At 41.3% G+C, this 22,963-nt stretch overlaps 1 protein-coding gene across 1 annotated transcript; it reads left to right on the top strand.

Moving 5' to 3' along the window:
• The first annotated feature begins 2,684 nt into the window (after nt 1–2,684).
• b4galt1l (DP-Gal:betaGlcNAc beta 1,4- galactosyltransferase, polypeptide 1, like) lies at nt 2,685–22,717 on the top strand. The gene is made up of 6 exons (XM_074674770.1): nt 2,685–3,544; nt 12,102–12,337; nt 18,733–18,920; nt 19,747–19,869; nt 20,180–20,284; nt 21,351–22,717. The coding sequence occupies exons 1-6, from the start codon at nt 3,181–3,183 to the stop codon at nt 21,478–21,480; spliced, it is 1,146 nt and encodes a 381-aa protein (XP_074530871.1). The 5' UTR covers nt 2,685–3,180; the 3' UTR covers nt 21,481–22,717.
• Nucleotides 22,718–22,963: the final 246 nt, after the last annotated feature.

Raw genomic sequence — 22,963 nt, 5'->3', positions numbered from 1 at the left:
TTTTTTTTTATTAGACTGATAAAATAATAATTATCTGTCATGTTTTGCGCAATATTAGACTTTTGTTAGTAGTTTAAGTGACAAACTTGACACACTTCATGTTTCCAAGTTAAGTGAAAGTTTGGCACACTGCATCTAACTTTCATTACTTCAAACACAGAAACATAAAAAAGTTGTTTTTAATCTAATAGTTAACTTTGTAGAATATCGCAATATTTCACAACATTGTGATATCATGATAGTATTGTGACCCAAGCATCGTGATGCGTAATGTCTTTAGATTTTAGATTTAGATTTAGATTTATTGGTCCCATAGGGAGGTTCTTGCCAATGTATGGAAGCAAAAGAGACATTATTTTGCTATGAAAACAATGTATCTGAATTTATTTGTCCTGAACCCACCTACTGAAAATTAAGACCCATAAAGTTTGGGTTGCTCAAATTTAATTTGTCAAATTCAGTCCTGAAAATACAAGTTGAAAAATTCCGATCGCAACATCCAGACTACCCAGGACGAGAAAGGCAATAAACTGTGATGACAGAAATGTAAGAAACTTCTCTTTTCTGTTAAAAATAATGTGGAGATATATAATCGAGGTCTAATCATTGTCACATGCTGATTTTATGTGAATTCAGGACAAATAAATCCAGAAACATGGTTTTCATGGCAAACTAATTTAATGCCATGAATTCAGTGGTGTTTTCTTTTCAGTATTTAACACTCAGTGACTTTTACAATCCAAATAATTATGTCTCTCATTTGCTTCCATACCAATACTAACCTCTACTGGGAGGACTGGTTCAAACCAGTTTGACAGTCATTTGCATCGGGTGGAGCTCAGTCTCTCTCACACACAGATTGTTGTCATGCTCACCGGTGAGCAGCATGGATGAAACTGACTCGGTTGAATGAGATTAAACTGTGAGAGATTGGGCTCTGGGTGGAGTGACTGAGAGCAGGTCAAGAGTTCAGCTAACATTAAAATAACTGAGCAGGAAGAAGGGAAATATTCACTCACAAATATGAGATGAACTCTGTACACTCTGAAAAATACGCATTTAGAGATGTACACATTTATTTACAGTCAGCTGACTCAGACTGTAATCAAACCACAGGAGGAGATGAATACTGACCCACAGATTAACGCCATGATTGTATTCAAATTTTAGAAGAGATAAATAAACTGTCCTTGAATAGATTGATACATTTAAATCACAGTGTAAATGAACTGGCGTCTTCTCGCCAATGGGGTGCATCTCTACTCTGTGTCCTTCATAAGCATGTCTGAGTAATGGAGTAGATCATTGAGATAATTAACAGGTATGAATGAAAAGCAGATCCGCTTATCACACACATACTCTGTACTTTTTTTTTTTTTTCCCTCACATGGATCCTTTTTTTTGTTTTTTTCTATTTTTGTTTTGGAGAAATTCAATTTTATTTTTTAGAATTAAAGTCATTTTGGGTTTTTGGAAAATTTTATTTATTTATTTATTTTATTACATTAACGTCATTTGTGTTTATTCTATCATAATTTTGTAAAAAAAAAAAATCAATAAAAAAATAAAATAAAATAAAATAACAGTGATAATAATAATAATAATAATGATAATAAAATATATATAATATATATATATATATATATATATATATATATATATATATATATATATATATATATATATATATATATATATATTCAAACTTTCATTTTCTTTGGTTTCATTTGTACTCTATTTCCTCGTTTGTGTCTAATCATTTTCTTACAGCACGTTGTTTGTGACGCTGAAAGAAACGAGATTTCCTTCCTGGAGATAAAGTCTAATCTCATCATTGTCTTTTTTATGGTGAGTGGCGTTCACAACTCATTTTATCTTTAATTTTTTTTTTCATTTCTATCGAAGAACTTCATACAATACGAAAACAGAACAGATTTGTTCAAATTAACAAACTTAAACATACATAATCTTTATTTATTTATTTGTTAGAGTTTCCCCTGATTTCATGTGACGCCATCAACGAACCACCAATCACTGATCAACAGATCTGTCATTTGTGGTTGGTGACGTCACAAACTGACTCACACTGATACCACGCCCCTTTCCGCAAGTTTCACCAAAAAGTAAAAAAAGGGTAAAAACTATGTGGGAAACTTCAAAATAAAAGCATAGTTGGTCTGTGGATAGCAAACGGATCAATGCAAAAGAGCACAACTCGTTATTCCTCCTTTGACTATGAATGCACAAAAAAAAAAAAAAAAAAAAAAAAAAAAAGATGAAAAAGGACAAATAAAATGAATGAAATGAAAAAGTTAATTCACTATTTTTTGTTTATTCATTTTAACTTGTCTTTGAGTTAAATTCAAATTATACCTGCACAATAAAGAGGAGTTTATTCAGTCTAATCATTATGAGTCAGTTGTATAAGCTCCATGTATTAAAATAATTAGGGTCATTTTGTCATTAAAGTGTTCTCACTCAGTCTGACTCTTTCTTTCATCAGCCTCGCCAAATCTTCTCTGGTGTTTCGGCTCCACGGTGTCCAAACACACCACTTTCAGAGTTAATCTTAATAAAAATCTAGTGTTATCAATTCACAGCTCACGTTTCCTAAATGGAAACACAAATAAAAATCCAGTCGGATGTGTATGACTTCCCGTTTTATCCTGAAAGGCAGACCGGAAGTGTTGTGGAAGGTTTCGTTACCCTGACAGTTTGGACCCTCGGCGGTGACTGAAGCAGCGACAGGGAGCCTGGGCAGTAAAGTTTGTCGACTTTTCCATAACTTGTCCGAGTTAGTGTGACGACCAGAAGTTAGTGTGTTCGTCGGATTGAACTCAGGTTTTGATTTTATAACCGTGTGAGCTGTCGGTGAGTTGGGGTATTTGTAATTTTCCGGTGTTTTAACGGATCTCGTGACGGAGACATTGAGTTCCAGAGGTGCTAAGTCTGATAGCAGTTAGCGTCAGCAGTTAACGGCAACAGCTCAAACTCTCCGCGTCACTCGGGTTATTTCCACGGCCTCAGTCTCGTTGTCAGTGGGTGTTGTTTCACAGAAAGTTTAGTTCAAAGAGGAGGGAAATGGAGCCCGAGGGCTGCTAACAGAAGAAGAGTTCACTTTCCTCCAGGAACCAGCTCCAACAATTTCCCATCGATTAATCGATTATCGACGCAGCCAGGATGCCCACGGACTCCACGGGGAACTTTAACCTCCTGCACCGGACCTGTAAGCTGGTGGTGCTGCTCTGCCTGCTCCACATCGCAGTCACTGTCTTCTTTTACGTCCGCTCCATGGACGTCCGGGTCGCTTTCGTACAGAACCAGCAGCACACCGGCACTCAGAGGAACCAGCCCTTCAGAACCCTGGCACAGAAGAACCAGACCAGGACCGAAACCAGCTCCAAAACTGAGCCCCAGGAGGTTCCCAAAGGGAGCCAGCAGCCCGAGCAGAAACCCTCGGAGACCCCGGTAGAGCCGAAGCCGGAAGAGACGCAGCCGCCGGTGAAGAAGCTGGAGAAGTGCCCGGAGACATCTCCTCTGCTCGGTAAGACCCGGACAACGGGACCGAAACACAAACCAGGGTTTGACAGGAGGTCTGTGGACGGGGTGAGGTCTATTTCACTCATTCACATCAAAATGAGTCTTCACACTTTCTCAGAGACAGTCTGTGAATGATTAATCTCAGACAGACTCATAAAAAGTTTTGCACAGGGCTTGAAGGAAGCACGCTTTGCAACATCAAACGTGAAACTTAAAACCAAATCAGAAGTATCCTCCAGAGCCTGAGACCCCTGCTGTGAGAAAGCAGTACTAAATCCTGACCAGATCAAAACAGACAAAACCAGAGTATAACATCCCAAAACAGACCAACAAGAGTCAAAAAGCCAATTAAATTCAGATCAAAACAGACACTGGATAAAAACCAAACCAAAAATCAAAACACTCAATGAAGAAACAAAAATATGTGAACAGACCAAACTAGACCAGAAAAACTGGAACCAAACCAGAACAGACTAAACCAGTCCAAAACCAAAACACTTATAAAGAAACAAGAAACCACATGTAAAGGGACTAAAAAAACAGGAACCAAATCAACATATACAAAACCAGTCCAAAACCAGATCAAACTAGAAAAGCACTCAGAGAGCACAGACCTCCACCAAGAATAATGTGAGTGTCACCAATATTTTTACTTTTTGCTACAATTTGGTGTTAGTTGCAGGTTTGTACCATAATTTGGTCCCTGACAGTGTTGAAAATTATGATGACCCAGTTGATATTTCATATTCCAGATCTTAATATCCAGAATACTGACAGGATCTGGATCATACTTTTACATCCGTCAGAAATTATGGTGACCTTGTCTTGCATTCTTTTGTAAAGCAATCCGACCATTTATCCTGGGATTATATACACCTCCAAAATTTAATCACTTCTTTCTTTATCCCATTTTGAACATTTCCTGAAAATTTCATCCAGATCCGTACTATAGTTTTGAGTTATGTTGTTCACAGACAAAATAACAAACTGGCTAAATAGAAACTTAGAAGATACTAAGTTTATCTGACGTGTATTAGACGGCTCATGGTCGTATGCTGTCGTGTTTCCTGGATCAGCCTCCCCTGATACCGTGGTTATTCTTGTTCAGTCACCTCAGGGGTCTTCATCGAAGAAAACAGATCAAACATTTTGAAATCAAAGTTTAACTCATTTTATGTTTATAATTTACAGTAGTGGATGAAATATCTTGCTGTAAATAGTTTTGGATTGAGGTGTTTCCTGACCCGCTATTAGTGTTTCATTTTGGAAACCAGACAGGAAGTTCCCTGAACACGTACTACTGATCCATCTCTTCATCACATTCTTCTCATCCCTCAGTCTATTATTATTATTATTATTATTATTATTATTATTATTATTATTATTATTATTATTATTATTATTATTGTGTTGTATAATCATTGTTATTGTCTCCCAGAGCCTTTCTAAACAGCCTATATGTGTACGTCTACTCAGGAAGTTTTCAGTCTTCCTACAGACTGAGTTCAGAGAACTTTTCCTCATGCCATGTAAACTGAGGTTGGAGAAGCTCAGGAGTGTCAGAGTGATAGAGTAGTCATTACCCTGAGGATTAATAATGATTATTAATGTTTGTCAGGAGTCAGGACCTCCCTGTCAAACAGGATGCAACACACAGCGCTCACACACACGGCGTTCACACGGCTCCGGTAGCTTAAAATTAGGACCTGATGATTAAAACTCAAACACTGATCATGGTTTGTAAATATGGAGAGTCTCTGTGTTTGGATCAAGGGACTCAGCAGAAATCATTAAAGTGTGCTGATAGAGATGTGACGCTGAATGGGGTGTGGATGGGGGAGTTGCACGTCAGGGTGTGGACTTCTCACAGACCCACGGTGCTGGTCAGGGGCTACTAACGATGCTGAGGACCAAACCCCTGGATTTTAAGAAGCTTTTGGGGTAGGCCTGTCACAGTAATCGATAAATCAATTAACCAAAGATAAATAAGTTTGCCTGCCTCGATAAACTGACACGTGCATGCATGTTTGTTTTCCTCCTCTCTTTCAACCAAAGAGGCTGAATGAGAAGATGGCTCACTACGTCTATCTTTCCTAACATCGGGGTGCATAGGTTCTATTTAGCGGATTTATAGCGGAGTGAGCATCTGTCAAAAATGCAATCTTTAGGGTGAAGACGGGGCTGCTTGCGCGTACACACGGAGAGAGCTGAAGTGAGCGTCCTGCGGGGTGAGGAGGAAACACACGCTAATATGAGTGATGGCACCAAAGATACGGTTCTTAAGCCGCCTGCCACAGTCCCAGTGTGGGAATATTTTGTTTTTTTTATCAGAATGAACAGTGTGTAATCCATGAACACCAACGAGCTGATATGTCGCATTTGTTTGAAAATAGTGGCGACGAAGAAGAAGAAGGGGAGGTGCAGCGGAGCCTTGTTCTTTGACAATTCGCTCTTACTGAGGCTTTTGGTCGGCAAAGTAAATAGAAATAAAAGCACCAAATGGTGGGTGACAAAGAAATGCAGCCCTTCAATACGGTTGAAAGCCAGAAATGTTAAAAATGTTTGACAGACAGTACGGGTTGACTGGGAAAAAGGTTATGTTACAAACAATTCAGGAACTGTATAAACTCCCTTTTATTTAGGCTATAGTTTTTATTGTTTTTTTTTGGAGTTTCGTTTTTTCTTTAGAGACAGGGTCTATGTTTTATTGTTTTTGATTAGTATTAATTATTTTCATTGACATGTATTTTTTTCTAAAAGAGAGTCCATTTCATTTTCATTGTATTTTTTTTCTCTTTCTGGTTTGTTAAAATTATTATATTTTTTTGTTTAATTTATTTTATTTAAAAGATCCTGACCTTTTAATTACAGTTAAATACTCTTAAGAAATTAAAGTTTCTTGCTTTTGATATGGTGTACTCACTTTATTATCCCATTTATCATAATTACATCAATGAAAAAATGGAAAAATAATCAAAATAATATTGACAATAATATCGTTTATCGGCAATAATATTTTGGAAAATTATCGTCTAGCAAAATTTGTTATTGTGACAGGCCTACTTTGGGGACCCCCCACTGATACAGACCCCAGTGTTGGTTCCAGGCGGTGTGATCTGACCTTCACACGTCAGCCTAGCAGCCTGGAGCTGACAGAAGAATCCAGTTTGTCTTCATGTCTGCACCAGCACAACCTGCTCCTCTGGCTTTCCCACCTGAGCGTATACATTAACCGATGTTGGAAAGTCCACTATCACACACAGGAACAGTATGTAAAATCACCCCCTGAGGCGACACATGTTCCTCATGTCAGAGCTCGTCCAATCAGAGCTCTCCACCTGAGCTGGCTGTTGTGCAACTCAGTTTAAATTTCATACTTTGTCCCTAAAACACTGAACAGGTGTGTTGTTTAGCCCCCCAGCAGATGGGACAGGACCGACAGACCAGGTTCAACAGCATACCTGAGCCTCAGAGACAAACCTGTGTCTTTATCTCGTCGGCCCCGTGTCAGGTTTCATCACACGGCTCCCCAACACCTGAGAGACCCTGCAGCTACCTGTCTGTGTGAGACACTGTGTCCTCCTTGTCACACCTGGTATCAGCTGACACAGAGCACACCTCTAATTGGATGGTTAGTGGGAGTCATTTCTCACCTGGCGCCAGCTGTGATGGATGCTCCCTCCTCTGCTGGTTGTCGTCCTGAGTTCTCCTCAGGTATTGGTTTTCCTGAGACCAGCTCAGCGACAGGAGCAGCTGATCCAGATTCTTATCACTGTGTCTGCTTCAGGAGGAAGAACCAGCTGGGTCTGCCCAGGGTGAGAATCAAGTCAGACCAGCGTCTAATGGTCCCGCTGAAACTCACCCTGAACTGATCAATCCCTAATCTGCAGATCAACAGATTATGTCTTAAAGCCAGTTTAGTAAGCAGGCCTCTACACTAACTTTTTCACTGGTAGCACCCAACTTTCTCAGTTGGTCGCACGAGCACATGATTTGGTTGCACCATTTATTTATTTATTTAATTATTTTGCTAAATATTTGACTGTAAATATGAAATTTGTCTGCAACAAGCTCTGGCTGACAAAACAGGTTATTTTTTTATGTAACTTTAAAAGAAGACAATAAAAATGCTTCTTAAATAAAAGCAAATAACAGACATGCATGCGTGTATATATCAGGGTTATTATAGTTAACAAAAACACTTTTGTTGAAAAAATAAAATAAGAAAAAAAAGAGGTTTTACTTAAAATAATGACTAAAATTCTTAAGTGAGTTTACAAAACTTACTAAAATAACCTTAAATGATAGCGAAAATGTCTTTAGTTTTTGTCTTTGTTAATCTGTGTCATACATGAACTCGTCACTTTTACCCATCGAATAAGGAGGGGGTCTCCCATTTTCTTAATCCTTTCTACCGCTGTTCTCCTGGCTTGTGATTTCTCCTGATTGTCCCCCAACGTTAAGTATGCTCCTGTGAGCTTTAATATTTTTCAAAGTCAAATTAAGTCCCGTACTTGGGCGTTATATCGAAACCTCAAAAACCATACACCCCTCTCTCTATCTAAGTTGGTTTGCCTTAGCTGTTTTCTTTCTTTCTTTTCTGGCGTTGACATGACATGTTGTGCGTCAAACTATTGAAGCTCTGCTCTTATGTAGCATCCTCTTCAAACAGAGGAGTTTAGAGCAGCGTGAATCATATAGTGAGAAGGCTGACTCCTATGGCAAGCCCTTTTAACATTTAATAGCTAGTCTGGATATGTAATACAGATATCCGCAATTCAATTCTTCCTAGTCAAATTGAACATTTCAGATATCCACAATGACATTATTCCTATCCACAATTGTAATTTCAGATATCCACAACTTAATTCCTCCTAGTACAAATCACGCCCCTTTCCCCATTCATGTGTGTGGGGTTTCTTGTTACAGATATCTTAAATTCAGTTATGGATGGCCACAATGTGAGATGTAGATATCTGCAACTAAATTATGACTATCCATAAATCTAGTTGCAGATATCTACAATTTCATTCTGGCTAGTCACAATTCCAAATCAAGATGTCTTCAACCCCCTTCCATTAAAGATATCTTTAATCACATTTTGACCAGTCAAAATGCTGTTATAGATATCTTGAACTGGAATTACACCTAGTCAGAATGAAATTGTAGATATCTTCAACTAGATTTGTTGATAGCCATAATCTAGTTGCAGATATCTATAATCAAGTTACAGATGTCTTTAAATTAATTGTGGTTAGAGATATCTCAAATATCGAGATATCTTAAACTTTTATTTTGACTGGTCAAAATGTTATTACAGATATCTTGAAACAGTATCGACTAGGCGAATTGATGTTGCAGATATCTGTAATGATGACATAAGTCGTAGATTTCTTGCACAACTCTCCAGTGAACATAGCTCTTGTTCCCCACGAAGTCAAATTCGTTCTTTTTCATGGCATTTTCTAAACATCTTGTCGATGACCGCAAACGCCATTTTTTCTGCTAAGAAAACTGTCAAAATGATTTTTTCTCTTCTCTCCTCCAGTTTATTTGGGTCAGTATCCAATGGGAAGCCTCGCACGTCCGGCGTCATGAACACATTTCTGACAGTCAAAATCACATTTAAGATATCTTTAACTGTAATTCTGGATAGTCAAAACTGATTTAGAGATATCTGCAAGTGACATTTAGGATGCGTGACGAGGTGAAGCTTTCAGGGAGTCATTGCAGATATCTGTAACTCAGTTTTGACTAGTGGAAACTGAGTTACAGATGTCTCTAAATGTCATTGTGACTAGTAAAAACTGAATTATAGATATCTCCAACTGTATTTTTGACTAGTCAAAATTGAATTTTGACTAGCGCCAAAGTTCCATCCTTCCTTCCTCCACTTGTGTTGTTCACTTGCGTCTTAGTCCCTCCCTCCAGAGATGCACGAGAGACGTGAGGAAATGAAGAGAGGAGAGAGGATGGAGGAGATTTGTTTTTAGAGCAATGGGACATCTTCGCCTTCGGAGTGTCACATAAAGCGACGTGTTTCATTGATGACAGCATCAGCTGATCACCTCTGGATCATCTAGGTTGCTAGGCGCTACCCAAGTAGCTGCCTGTTGCAGCAGCTCTCTCGTCTTTGTCCGTTTCTTGTAATTTCTTCGTCTCTTTTTCGTCATCTTTGTATTTGGAGTGGATCATCACTTTGTATGGTTCATTGTCGGTCACGGACACCAAACTTTTTGTGGCTTCGGCGATATTTTTTACTACTTTTCTCCTGTGTTTGTCTGGAGATCCTACATGTAACCATGGCTGCATTGTTTACATGCGAAATTAGCTGTTAGCAGCCTGTAGCATGTCAATGCTAACTAGTGTAGGGCTTGATGATTTCCCTCGAGCTGAGGAGGAGGAGGTGAGGACGACGTGCTGGTTCTCGGATGTGAGCTGGGAGGTGACGACGTGGACCTGTCCTTCCATCCATCTTTGTTGGGAACGTGGGATCTAGCTCCGGTGGGATGGACGAGCTAGCCGTGCTAACCCAGCGGCATCATGCTGTTCACGGACGTGGCTGACGGAGCTGACATCGGACGCCGCAACACATCAGAGGAGCTTCGCCTGCTGTGAGTAGACAGGATCCAGGAGACAGAGACTGAACAGACTGCTGGGGAGGCTCAGTCCTGGACCCTGTGGAGGTGGAGACTGGCTGAGCTGGAGAGTGGTGGACGAGTGGTGGACGGGATGTCGTCATCTAATTTCTTATGGACATTTTTGCACTTTCTATACTCTTTCTTACTTTTGTTTTCTTAAATGCTGTGGTGACTCCTGAATTTCCCCTCGGGGATAAATAAAGTATTTTCTATTCTATTCTATTCTATTCTATTCTATTCTATCTGTCAGTCAGCTCTAACAGCTGTTTGTGCGTCTGTACATGTGTGCTGTAATAACTCTGATCAAACAGAAACAGTAACAGAGATTTGTCTGTTCCTTAAACCAGTTTAACAAACACGTTACCATGAAGAAAACCTGCTCTCTGCTTATTCTGTGCTGTTTAGAAGCTCATGGATCACTTTTCTGGTAAAATGCGTAATTGTGAGATTATTTATGAATTATTTATCCTTAATCGAGAGCTCATCTGATCATGAACTCTGAAGCTTATTAATATAACCCACCTTATTGTGTCTCGGGAAGTTATTATTGATCAGTCAGTTTTCTGTATCAATCCTCTGTTATATTGATTTGATGATGGTTGTGTTCAGTGTTTTGTGCTTTTAACTCTCAACAAACACTTTTTACCAGATTTATGATCAGTGTCTGAACGATCCTCTGTACCTGTTTTCAGCTCGTCTTTTCTTTCATTAAACTCTGTTGTGTTTGTGAAGTTTCATGTGAAGTCTGAGCTGCTGCAGCGTCCAATCAGAGAGTGATATTCAATATGGGGGCGTGTCTGTCAGTGATAAGACTTTCGCAAAGACTTTCTCGTGTCTCCTCGATCATAGCTCCTCTGATCAGTCTCCTCCATCCTCTCTCCTCTGAGCGCAATTACTGCTTTGGGACAGTCTTCAAAATGGCGACTGGGAAAGTACTTCGGGTGTCGTGGAGGAGAGAGGACGGAGGAAGCACAAAGTTGACGCATTGAGAAGCACTCAGAGTCCCAGCCCTACAGTTTAGATTTGGGTACAGGTCAGGTCTTCAGACAGAGACCGGCTCAGGCTCCTTAAACTGTTTGTTTGCAGATTTGGTAATCAAATGAGCATGTCGGGGATAGTTGGAGATTTCCATTCAGAGTGAGCAGAGCAAAAAGCAAGAGGAGCCGGGCACGCCAGATTATAAGAGAGCGCCTGAAACACACAGAACGCCTCCTCCTCCTCTTTCTGCTCCTCAGACTACAGGAACCAGATGTTTCTGTGCTGTTTCACTGATGCTGTAGTCAGAGTTTCCATGGAAACTTTCTGAGACCTGAGAGCGTTTTGCCTCCTGCTGCGTTCCCCGACCTGAGCTGACCCGGGACCCGTTTTTATAACTTTGATGATTAGTGAGGTTTATTATCAGTCTGATGGAGTCCATGTGTACTCAGCTGTGCCCCCCTCAGGCCCTCGGATGATAACACCCACCACAACACTCTCTGCAGAGTGAACACACGGTTTATACCTCAGACTTTATGAGCTCAACCTGAGGCTATCACTCCTCCGATTAAAGGCCAGAGTCCTAAAGGTCCTCACAGACACAAAGACGCTATAGATCTGCTTTAAACACTGTGAAACAAGGAGCTGTTATCAGTCAGTGAACGCCACATGATCAGATAGAGCCGTTATAATCAACTGCAGTTCCCCGAGTGTCCACTAGAGTCTGTCTCTTCCTGCTCATGTTAATGTGCTCACTTCAGGGTCGCCGTTGAGACAAAACAGATGACAAACTTCATGTGCTAAGCTAAGCTAAGCTGCTAAGAGCTGGTCTGTGGATTATTCAGGGGTTTAAGGAACATTAATCAATCACAGATCTAGATAAGCGTCAGTGCAGCTTCTGCAGTGTGTATGATATCGTCTTGTGTGTGTGTGTGTCATCCTCAGTGGGTCCCCTGCGGGTGGAGTTCACAACCCAGGTGAATCTGGAGCAGATAAAGAAGGACAACCCGGCCCTGCAGCCAGGCGGGCGCTTCAGACCCCCAGACTGCGTGGCGGTGCAGAAGGTGGCCATCATCATCCCCTTCAGGAAGAGAGACGAGCACCTCAAGTACTGGCTGCACTACCTGCACCCCATCCTGCAGAGGCAGCAGCTGGACTATGGAGTCTACGTCATCAACCAGGTACGCTCTCTGAGCTCACTGTGAAGGCGACACACTGCAGCAGGTGCATTGTGGGTAACCTGAATGCATTGATGCAGGTGAAGGGTGAAGTGTGAAGCTCTCTTGGTGGAAGCTTGGGGCAGGTCCTTTAAGGTCCTGGAGACATCCTGGTAACTCCTGCTGCTTTGAAACATTCAAATCCTTTCAGACACACACACACACACACACACACACACACACACACACACACACACACACACACACACACACATGAGCTCTGGTGTTTAAAGTGAGCTCTGAACAGGAGTTGTGATTACAATCATGTCAGAGAGTCAACAGACCCAAACACACACTTTACACAGACCAGCCAGGCGTGAATGCAGTGTGTTTGGGTGTGTTACAGTGATTTGCAGTGTTTGAACTCTGCTGTGTATGTTGGGTAATTACAGGGTGATCGTGTTTGTCAAACATTAACAGATTCTGAGGGCAAAGAGCCAGCAGACGTCCGATCAGATCAACCAAACAATCGTCAAACAAGCGTTTATTCTTTACATCCACTGAAAAACACTTCAAAGACTGAAGCAGCTCCTTTTACAGACACGTTTATTTAAATATAAAGTTAAATATGAACTCAGTCTGTCCATAGTAAAATCTTTCTTTGAAGGATTTCTGTCTGAATCAGTTCAACATTCATTTAAAGACGTCAGCCGAAGAGCTGCAGCTTTGGACAAGTCGCATTGTGATGCTAACAGGAGCTAATGTTTCAGCTGCTTTGTTTAGCAGTATGATGTAACTTTGTGTGTGTGTCTGTGTGTGTGTGTAAGCTGCATGTGTTCCTCTTTAACCACACACACACAAACGGACACAGATGTGTAACATGAGCAGCACTGAGCTCCGCTCTTAAACTGTTTTTCTTCTGCTGTTTGACTCACAGTTCTTCTTCTTCTTCTTCTCTCTTGTGTCTCCTCCTCTTCCTCCTCCTCTTCCTCTTCCTCCTTTGTCACGGTAGCTCTGTTGGTTTCCTCCCCCACCTTACTCACACCGCCTCCCCCCTCCCTCTGCATGTCAGGCACTTCTGACCAATGGCTGTGGTTGCTGGAGATGCTGGCCCCGCCCCCTGCTCGGTGTCAGCCAATAGCATCGTGTGTTGTCAGATGGGGCTGCTCTGGTAAATCAGGCTCTTCTTCTGCTTCTTCTTCTTCTTCTTTATTTCACTCTGCTTCTTCTTCCTGTGTGAGGAGCAGGTTTAACTCTGAAACACCTGGGAGGCTCTGGTTACATAAAAACTCACACACACACACACACTTACACACACTTACACACACCTGAGCACAAACCAAATGACGGATTGACCATGTGACCCTGGTCCGTACTTGAGCAGCAGTGATCAGGTGTTAATGAAGGCAGAGGTTGTGATGTCACCAGGTAATCAAGGTAACTAGCTGCTTCAGGTGTCACCTGATCTACAGGTGAGACCTCTATTCAGACTGAGGCCCTGTTTACACGACAACGTTTCATCCGAAAATGCATTGAAAAAGATCTGCGTTTACACAGAAACGCTGATGGACTGAAAACGCTGTAGTAAGCATGCCAGGCCTGTAGGTGGCGCTATAACTGTCCTGTCCAGAAGCCGCTTTTGGGAGATCTCCACTGAAGTAGAGTTAAGCCGATCATCTGGTGTGTTGGGGAATACTAAGTTAAAAAGTAGAGTCAAAGATGCACTTTTTGTTGAAAGACAGTCAAAAGATTCAGCAGATTGAGCAGCACAAGCACGACACGGTTGTTAGCGAAGATCGTAACAACGGTGCTGTTGTCCTGTTGTTTGCGCACACACGAGGTGCAGTGTGAGGTGGGCGTTGAAATGCAACAAAACTTTTGCGTTTCACCCTAAAACTGTTGTTGTGCAAACGGCCCCTGAAGCTGGACTCTTTAATGAGATCACTAAGCTCAGAGACTTGACGTGTCGAGGCAGCTCTCCGTCAGCCTCACAGGTAACAAACACCTCACACCTGAGAGCGCAGCCCAGGTGTCACCTAGCAACCTGCAGACAATACCTGAAAGAGAAACCTGAGGAAGGAGACACACACACACACACACGCACAAAGACACCATCACACCCCTCTCCCTCTGTCTGTGTGTCCATGAGCTGCAGACTGGGTCAGATCACTCCGACCCTGAACAAACACTCTGCTGTAAACACACAGGGATGGGCACCTTTGTCTGGTACATCACATTCAGTATCCGTACTCAACGGTACCAGTTTTGGGCACTTTTATGTGTTTTTGTGGCAATTAATATGAATTTGTGTATTATTCAAATATATTATTTTTAATTTAACAAATTTATTTCTCAACATATAAACCTGCAATGCTGTGTTCATGTCCAGCATGGAAAACTGACCACTCTTCCACTCCCTCACAGTCACATAGGATGCCTTTAGGTATCGAAACATGACACCGTTTGATTTTACAAGAATCGGTACTCAGTACTTCAGACGGATTTTAGCCGTGTTTCCACCAAGCAGTCCGGGTCGGTTTATTACAGTTTTGCACGGTTTGGTACAGTTAAGCCTGATCCCGTTTGTGTTTCCACAGCAAACTGTGCCCTCTCGTGGTAGGCGGTGTGTAAGCCAGATGCTGAAAGGTGCAGCTGTTAAACAACAGCATGACAGTTTGCCCCGCTGATAAATCCAATGAAGAAGAAAAACGCAACACAGTAAACAAAGAGCAATGATAGAATAGAATAGAATAGAATAGAATAGAATAGAATAGAATAGAATAGAAAATACTTTATTTATCCCCGAGGGGAAATTCAGGAGTCACCGCAGCATTTAAGAAAACAAAAGTAAAAAAGTGTATAGAAAGTGCAAAAAGGTCCATAAGAAAATAGACGACGTCATCCCGTCCACCGCTCTCCAGCCCAGCCAGCCTCCACCTCCACAGGGTCCAGGACTGAGCTTCTTCAGCAGTCTGTTCAGTCTCTGTCTCCTGGATCCTGTCTGCTCACAGCAGGTGAAGCTCCTCCAATATGGCGCCGGCATCCAATGTCAGCTCCATCAGCCACGTCTGTGAACAGTACGATGCCACTCTGCCGCTCCAGCAGCCACTCTGCCGCTGGGTTAGCATGGCTAGCTCGTCCATCCCACTGGAGATAGATCCTACGTTCCTAACAAGGATGGGGAACCAGCACGTCGTCCTCACCTCCTCCTCCTCACCTTGAGGGAAATCATTAAGCCCTACACTAGTTAGCATTGAAATGCTACAGGTTGCTAACAGCTAATTTCACATGTAAACAATGCAGCCATGGTTACATGTAGGAACTCCCGACAAACACAGGAGAAAAGTAGTAAAAATATCACTGAAGACACAAAAAGTTTTGTTTCCATGACCAACAATGAACCATACAAAGTAATGATCCACTCCAAATTCAAAGATGTCGAAGAAGAGACGAAAAAAATTACAAGAAACGGACGAAGAAGAGAGAGCTGCTGCAACAGGCAGCTACTTGGGCAGCGCCTAGCAACGAAGTATATGATGATGGAAGACATGCAGCATTTCGTCCTCTCTGTGATTGGCACGTAGCTCTGTACAAAGTGCATCAAGCTTTGTTTCAGAGAAGTCTGTGAATGTAGCTGTTGTCACGGTAAGTGACGATTCTTTCAACCAATCAACGGTCTGCAGTGTTGCAGCTCCACCTTCTGAGAGTGGATTGGTTCAGTCTGGCACCCATACGAAAAGGTCCAAAAAACTGGGACAACTTGTCTTGGTTATTTGGGGATCTGTCCCGGGATAAGTCAGAGGAAACGCTGTAAAATGGGCGCCATACTGAGACGAACCGAACCGGTCTGCTTGCTGGAAACGCGGCTTTTGATACCTTTAGAAGTACCAGATTTGGTACCCATCCCTAGTAATAATATAGTAAATACTTGGGAAGGAACGTTTCACAAAATCCGCGGTTCGGTTCTTCACATGGTTTTGTAGTCATGGTTTTCGGTTTGATTTGGTGTACATTGTTATTGTTTTTAACACCTTTATTTTTACCACATACCCGAATAATCCACCATTAACAGATTATTTTAATCATTTCTGTCATGTATAGTTATGAAAAACCTGAAAGAATGAGGCTGTTTCCCATTTAAAACATCATTAAAGCTGAGTCAAACACGGCGAGTCTCAACATACCAACTCCTCACTAAGAAAAGTCACTATTATCTGTCCCAGAAGTAGGGCTGAACGATTTCGGAAAACAATCTAATTGCCATTTTTCACCAATATTGCGATTGCGATTCAGCATGCAAATTTTTGGGGGGGTTATTATGTTTATTTTCTACATTATTCACTGAACACAAGCAACAAACCGTTCTATAGTATGACCAACACAAGGATAGTGTAACATACAAATATTTTTTTCCTGTTTGCGTGTCATGTTTAGATATAACATATACCTTTATTTAACTATTACAATCACAGTAGAATATTGACTGATTAATTTAACGTTAGGCCTTATAGACCTGTAATAAATTATCATTAATTACCTTAAATAAAATCAGAGAAAGGAACAAGCACTGCAGAACAACAGGCCTGCTATGAACAATAAAATAATAAAAAAAAAAAGATACGTATCCTCTCGTCTATGGATCTCACATAAAATACAGTGCAGAAATGTGAATAAGACCAAATCTCTGGCTCAACCACTGAAATATGTCAACATGTGGAATACACTTTATTATAAAATGAAAAAGAGAAACTGTGTGAACATAAATTGAAATATTAATTGTATAGAAATCATACTGATCTCTCATCAGTAACAAAACACAAACTAAAGTAAATGCACTTTAATTTTTTTTTTTTTGTTTTCTAAATTGCAGTCTTTGCAATTTGAAAATTGCATTCTTTAACATTTCGATGTCGGTTTGAATTGGATTAATTGTTCAGCCCTACCCAGAAATCACTAAAAGCCACTAAATGACGCTGCTGTATAGTCGGCAGAATAATCTATTTGCATGTAATTGTCATGGACTCTGTAGAATAGAATAGAATAGAATAGACAATACTTTATTTATCCCCGAGGATAGGATCCCTGTAGGAGGGAGAAATAAACATTAATATGTTTAGAACCACAAATTAACTTTCTTCTGTCCACGCTTGTTTTTTTTAATGTCTAAATTCCAACCCTCCTCCTTCATCTGGGCTGGGGACCTGCAGGAGTGACCATAACTAGACACACACTTGCTGCGACTGAGGACTGTCTGTGTTTTGGATAGGGGAGGGGCTCACACACGCTGCTCATTCAGGCGTTTAAAACACGCTTCGACGTCAGACGCCAAACTCCATAAAAGTCGCAAGAACTGTCGTCTTTAAAAAAAACGAGGGGCACCCATCTGCAGGGACTGAGCGTCTCCATATCGTCAACACATAGCGAAAAAGGCAAACTGGAAGTTGGTCTTCTTCGTCTATTTTTTTTCACTTTTTCAGCTGTACAACACCATGCAGGAACTCAGGCTCCCCTTAGAGACAATAATACCAGATCTCAGTGAAACACAAATGAAATTTCGACGTAACCAGATTTTGTAGACGTTATGCTGTTGACATGTATCATGCACGTTTCACATGAAACGGTAATTCATGTAAGAAACAAAACAGAAAACAAAAATTTAAACCAGAAATACAACAAAAAATGGTTAAGAAACACAACCAGGGGTATAGCGCCAATCTGAATTCTGTTAACCATAAACAGGAAAATAAAAACATATTTTGTTATGGAGCCCAGAAAAAAATCTCAAATATGTCCAACTTTCAGTTTAATGAGAGCACTGCAGTGCCAAAAAAGTCAAAAAGAACACGAAGAATATTTTAACTTTTCTTTTTCTTGTGTTGTTATGTGTATATTTTTGTGCATCTTTGTTGGATTATTGCTGTATCTTAGTTCCTGGCTGCAACTATGTGTATATTGTTAATTGTACTTTGGTAATACTCAAAAAAGAAAGAAAAAAAGGACTCCAAAAACAAAAGAATCTTCAGTACTGTAATAACTTTAGTTGCACATTCTTACATTAAACGAAGAAGACCAACTTCCGGTTTGCCTTTACCGCTACGTGTTGACGATATGGCGACGCTCAGTCCCTGCAGATGGGTGCTCTTGAAAAAAACTCAGCAGAGGAGTCTGAAAAGTCATTAAATGTCGCGACAAAGTTTCAAGTCGTCAACACTCAGTTGCAGTTTTACCTTTCACTTTCGATCACATTGTTGATTTGGTGTGTGTTTTTAAATTGGTGAGTCTTTATTTGGGAGAGACAGGAAGATACAACAGTACAGTCACATTCGTGAAAGTAAAAACAACAAGTCTTATGTCTTTATCTCTGTGTGTGTGTGTGTGTGTGTGTGTGTGTGTGTGTGTGTGTGTGTGTGTGTGTTTAGGACGGGGAGGAGACCTTCAACCGGGCCAAGCTGCTGAACATCGGGTACACTGAGGCCCTGAAGGAGTACGACTACGAGTGCTTCGTGTTCAGTGACGTAGACCTGATCCCCATGGACGACCGCAACACCTACAAGTGTTTCAGCCAGCCGCGACACCTGAGTGTGTCTATGGACAAGTTTGGCTTCAGGTACACACACACACACATACAAACACACACACTCAAACACAAACAAAGCCGCCCTGTCTCATTGTTTAATCATTCAGATGTAAAACAGATCAGTTATTAATCTGTTTCTGGACAAAGACAACAAAGAATCAGCAAAGATTAAACGCCTTAGACAAACAGGGTGACAGCAGAAAGACAAACACACACACACACACACACACACACACACACACACACTTCAAAAGCCTGTGAGAGAAAGAAACGTTCTGCTGACGTTGCCCTTAGCAGACAGACAGAAAAGAGGAAGATGATGATGATGACGATGATGGTGATGAAGGTGTGGTGGGTCGGGGTCAGGGTCTCCGGCCTCTTCGTCGTCTCACTTGATGGATTTGAACAGAACTTCCTGACATACACCACAGAGGAAGAAACCCACCATCTGTCAGCTGCTCACTTCCTGTTTCCTGTCACAGTCTTGTGCACATATCCAGACACACTTTGCAGCAGTGTGTGTGTGTGTGTGTGTGTGTGTGTGTGTGTGTGTGTGTGTCTGTGTGTGTGTAAGTAAGTGAGAGTGTAATGAAGTGTAGTTTTATCGTCCTGCTTCCTGTTTTGAAGCAGTCAAGCAGCAGGTCACTCAGTGCACACACACACACACACACACACTCCTCAGGAAGAGTTGGAGTGGTCACACACTCTCACACACTGACACACACACAGTTAGTGATAATGAGTGTTGGGCCTCTCAGGGTAGAAAGATCCTCTTTGTGACTCCATCTGTTGCTGGAATAATGTTTGATGTTAATATTATATATATATATGTGTGTGTGTGTGTGTGTGTATACAGGCTACCTTACAATCAATATTTTGGGGGCGTGTCCTCGATGAGTAAAGAACAGTTCCTGAAGATCAACGGATTCCCCAACAACTACTGGGGATGGGGAGGCGAGGATGATGACATCTATAACAGGTACACACTCACACACACACATATACGCACACACACACACTTAAACACAAGCACATGAGCAAACACACTCTGAAGCAAACAGAGATCCTGTTGAGTGTGTTTCACACTAAAAACTGCCTGGTTATTTCTTGGACAGGTTCGTCCATCAGCACAGCACTGACGTAACTCTTTGTCGACTGTTAACTCTGTGTTTGTGTGTGTGTGTGTGTGTGTGTGTTTGTGTGTGTGTGTGTGTGTGTGTGTGTGTGTGTGTGTGTGTGTGTGTGTGTGTGTGTGTGTGTGTGTGTGTGTGTGTGTGTGTGTGTTTCAGGATAGCGTCCAAAGGGATGAGCATCTCCAGACCGAGTGGTGAAGTTGGAAAATGTCGGATGATTCGACACCAGAGAGACAAAAAGAATGAGCCAAATCCTCAGAGGTACACACACACACCTCACACACACCTCACACATACCTCACACACACCTCACACACACTTGACAGAGTGTGAAGAACTTGTGTGATATTTGAGTCCTGTCCTGGTCCCTCTGGGATCTGTGAGACCTGACAGTGTGAGCTGGAGCCCCCTGCTGGGCTCTGAGGGTTCTGCAGGTGGACTCTGCTTCAGAACCATGACAGGGTGTCTGTGGGGTCTTAAAAAGTATTAAAAAGTCTTAATTGTGGTTTTATGAGGTATTAAGTTTCATAGTTATTCAATCTTTGACCCAAAAAATATCCATGAATATTTATTTTCCTCCTTGCAACTGTCCCCTGATTGGGACGTTAAACATTCAGCTGATAAAGTTCTAAAATAGAATAGAATAGAATAGAATAGAAAAGAATAGAGTTACTTTATTGATCCCAAACTGGAAAATTGTTGTGTTAACAGCAGAAATCGATGGAGTCAGTAGAAAAATACAAAAATAAAAAAGAACAAAATAAATAAAATACATAAAGACTCTAGTTACAATTAAATGCAAAAATAAGGATTGTGAGTGGTATAAACACCAGCTATAAATTAACATCATTTCTAGTTTCATAAAGAGAAATTAAATACAACATTAAAGCAAATCACACAATCTCCGGCACATGTCTTAAATTTTAAAAATGATTGAATATTTTCTCATTTTCTTCAGCAAGTCCTCGAATAACTGCTGTTTCTTGTTGTGGGAGTGTGGATAAACCTGCCTTTAGCTTTATTTGTTCTTTCAAGCTTTATTCCTCCTTAGCTTACATCATTTCTGTAAAAATGTAAACTACAACTGTTAAAAAGTGGATGCCAACAACAAGTGAAAGTTGCGATTAAGTCTTAAAACTTTTTTAAAGGTTTTTGAAAAAGTCTTACAAAGATATTGAAATCAACCTCAGGATTTTAGTAGATACCCTGCATGAAGCTGTTGTGGTCTTGACAGCAGACCTGTCTGTGTCTGATTGGTGGGATGGTGATGACTCCTCCCCCTTCATGTGAGCACGCTCAGAGTGAAAAACTCAAATTTCTGTTTCAGGTTTAACCGGATCGCTCACACCAGGGAGACAATGCACAAGGACGGGATCAACTCTCTGTCGTACCGCGTGGTGAAGCTGGAGAAGATGGACCTCTTCACCTGGATCACTGTGGATGTGGGGAAACCATGACGACCGCAGGGGGCGGAGTCAGAATGACAGTAAAACCCAACGTGCCTTTGACACTTGAAGCTTTAAGCTCCGGTCTGCACGGATCAGAGCGCTGGACTCGTCAGCTGATTCTTCTTTTGCACAAACACACCGACTTAACGCTTGTGTTTATTTCCTGAGAGACTGAATACTCGCCTGTGATTGGACGATGTATGTAACCAATCAGCTGCCTCTGTCTGTTTGTCAGACGCTGCTGCAGGAACACCAGACTTTTTTATTCTAATCAGTCAGAGACAATCAGGGCTGCTGGGCTTTAATGGTGTGGGGTTATGGGTAATGCACAGGGGGAGGGGGGGTAAGATCTGGTCTGATCAGATCCCCTTTCTGATCCAGATTAATTAGAAATCACTGACAGACCAAATCCTGATGTAGTCTAGGTCCAGATCTGTATGAGGATGAGAGCAGTGTGACATGTGACCTCTCCTGTCGGGTCATGTGACCTCTCCTGTCGGGTAATGTGATCTCTCCTGGTCGTATTTATAGATTTATTTAAAGTCAGAGAAACAACTTTACTGCTTTTGAACATCCTTCAGATACACACACACACACACACACACACACACACGTTACAGTGTGTGACACCTGAGAGGATGGAAGCCCCGCAGGGTCAAACTTAACCCTCACAGTTCCTTAAACTGGATCAGAACAAGGGACTAGTTCACATCAGAACCAGATCTCAACACCAGACCCTGACTGTGTGACTGTGTGTGCGAGTGTGACACGGTGTGAGTGTGTGTTGATAATCAGGTTTTAATTGATTAATGTTAATGTCTTTATTTTTTGAATGATATCAAAGTTTATTAAAAATGTAAAAACAAAATCCTGATCAGCTGTAACCAAAAAATGATGGATGGATGAGCGATGGATGGATGAATGGATCAGCTGTTAGCAACAAAGACTTGAACATCAGCTGTTGGCTGATCAGTGCATCAAAACAGGTCTATCAGCTGTCATTAAAATAGAGAGAGTGTGTATGTGTGTGTGTGTCCTGATGCTGTCCCCTTGTTGACTCTGGGAGCTGTATGTGTGTGTGTTTCTCTGCAGACCAAACACGTTGTGTATTGATGATCAGTGATTGGTCCCTTTAATGTGCCTTGAAGTGAAAAGTTGAACTGTGTGTATGTGTGCGTGTGTGTGTGTGTGTGTGTGTGTGGTGGAGGGATCAGTGTTTGTTCATGTATGACCATAAACATGTGATGAAGATAAAGAGCTGGAGTTTGTTTCATTATTCATGTGTGAGTGTGCGTGTGATCTTTACGGCTGATCGACCAATCAGGACTCAGCATGAGATTAAATTCATGGATGGAATTATAAATTATCTAAGACTTATAAAAGTTAATCAATTAATTAATTAATCGGTTAATTAGAGTTAAACAGTTAATTATCTTTAGTCTGTCAGGTTTCTGCCCACACCAGGCTGTGAGAGGACAACTTGCTTTTGAAG

The sequence above is a fragment of the Halichoeres trimaculatus genome, unplaced genomic scaffold (assembly GCF_033239565.1).
Source record: "Halichoeres trimaculatus isolate MK-OKI-2021-1 unplaced genomic scaffold, fHalTri1.1 fHalTri1_scaffold_7, whole genome shotgun sequence".
Lineage (NCBI taxonomy): Eukaryota > Metazoa > Chordata > Actinopteri > Labriformes > Labridae > Halichoeres > Halichoeres trimaculatus.
This window is presented reverse-complemented; position numbering and strand designations above follow the sequence as displayed.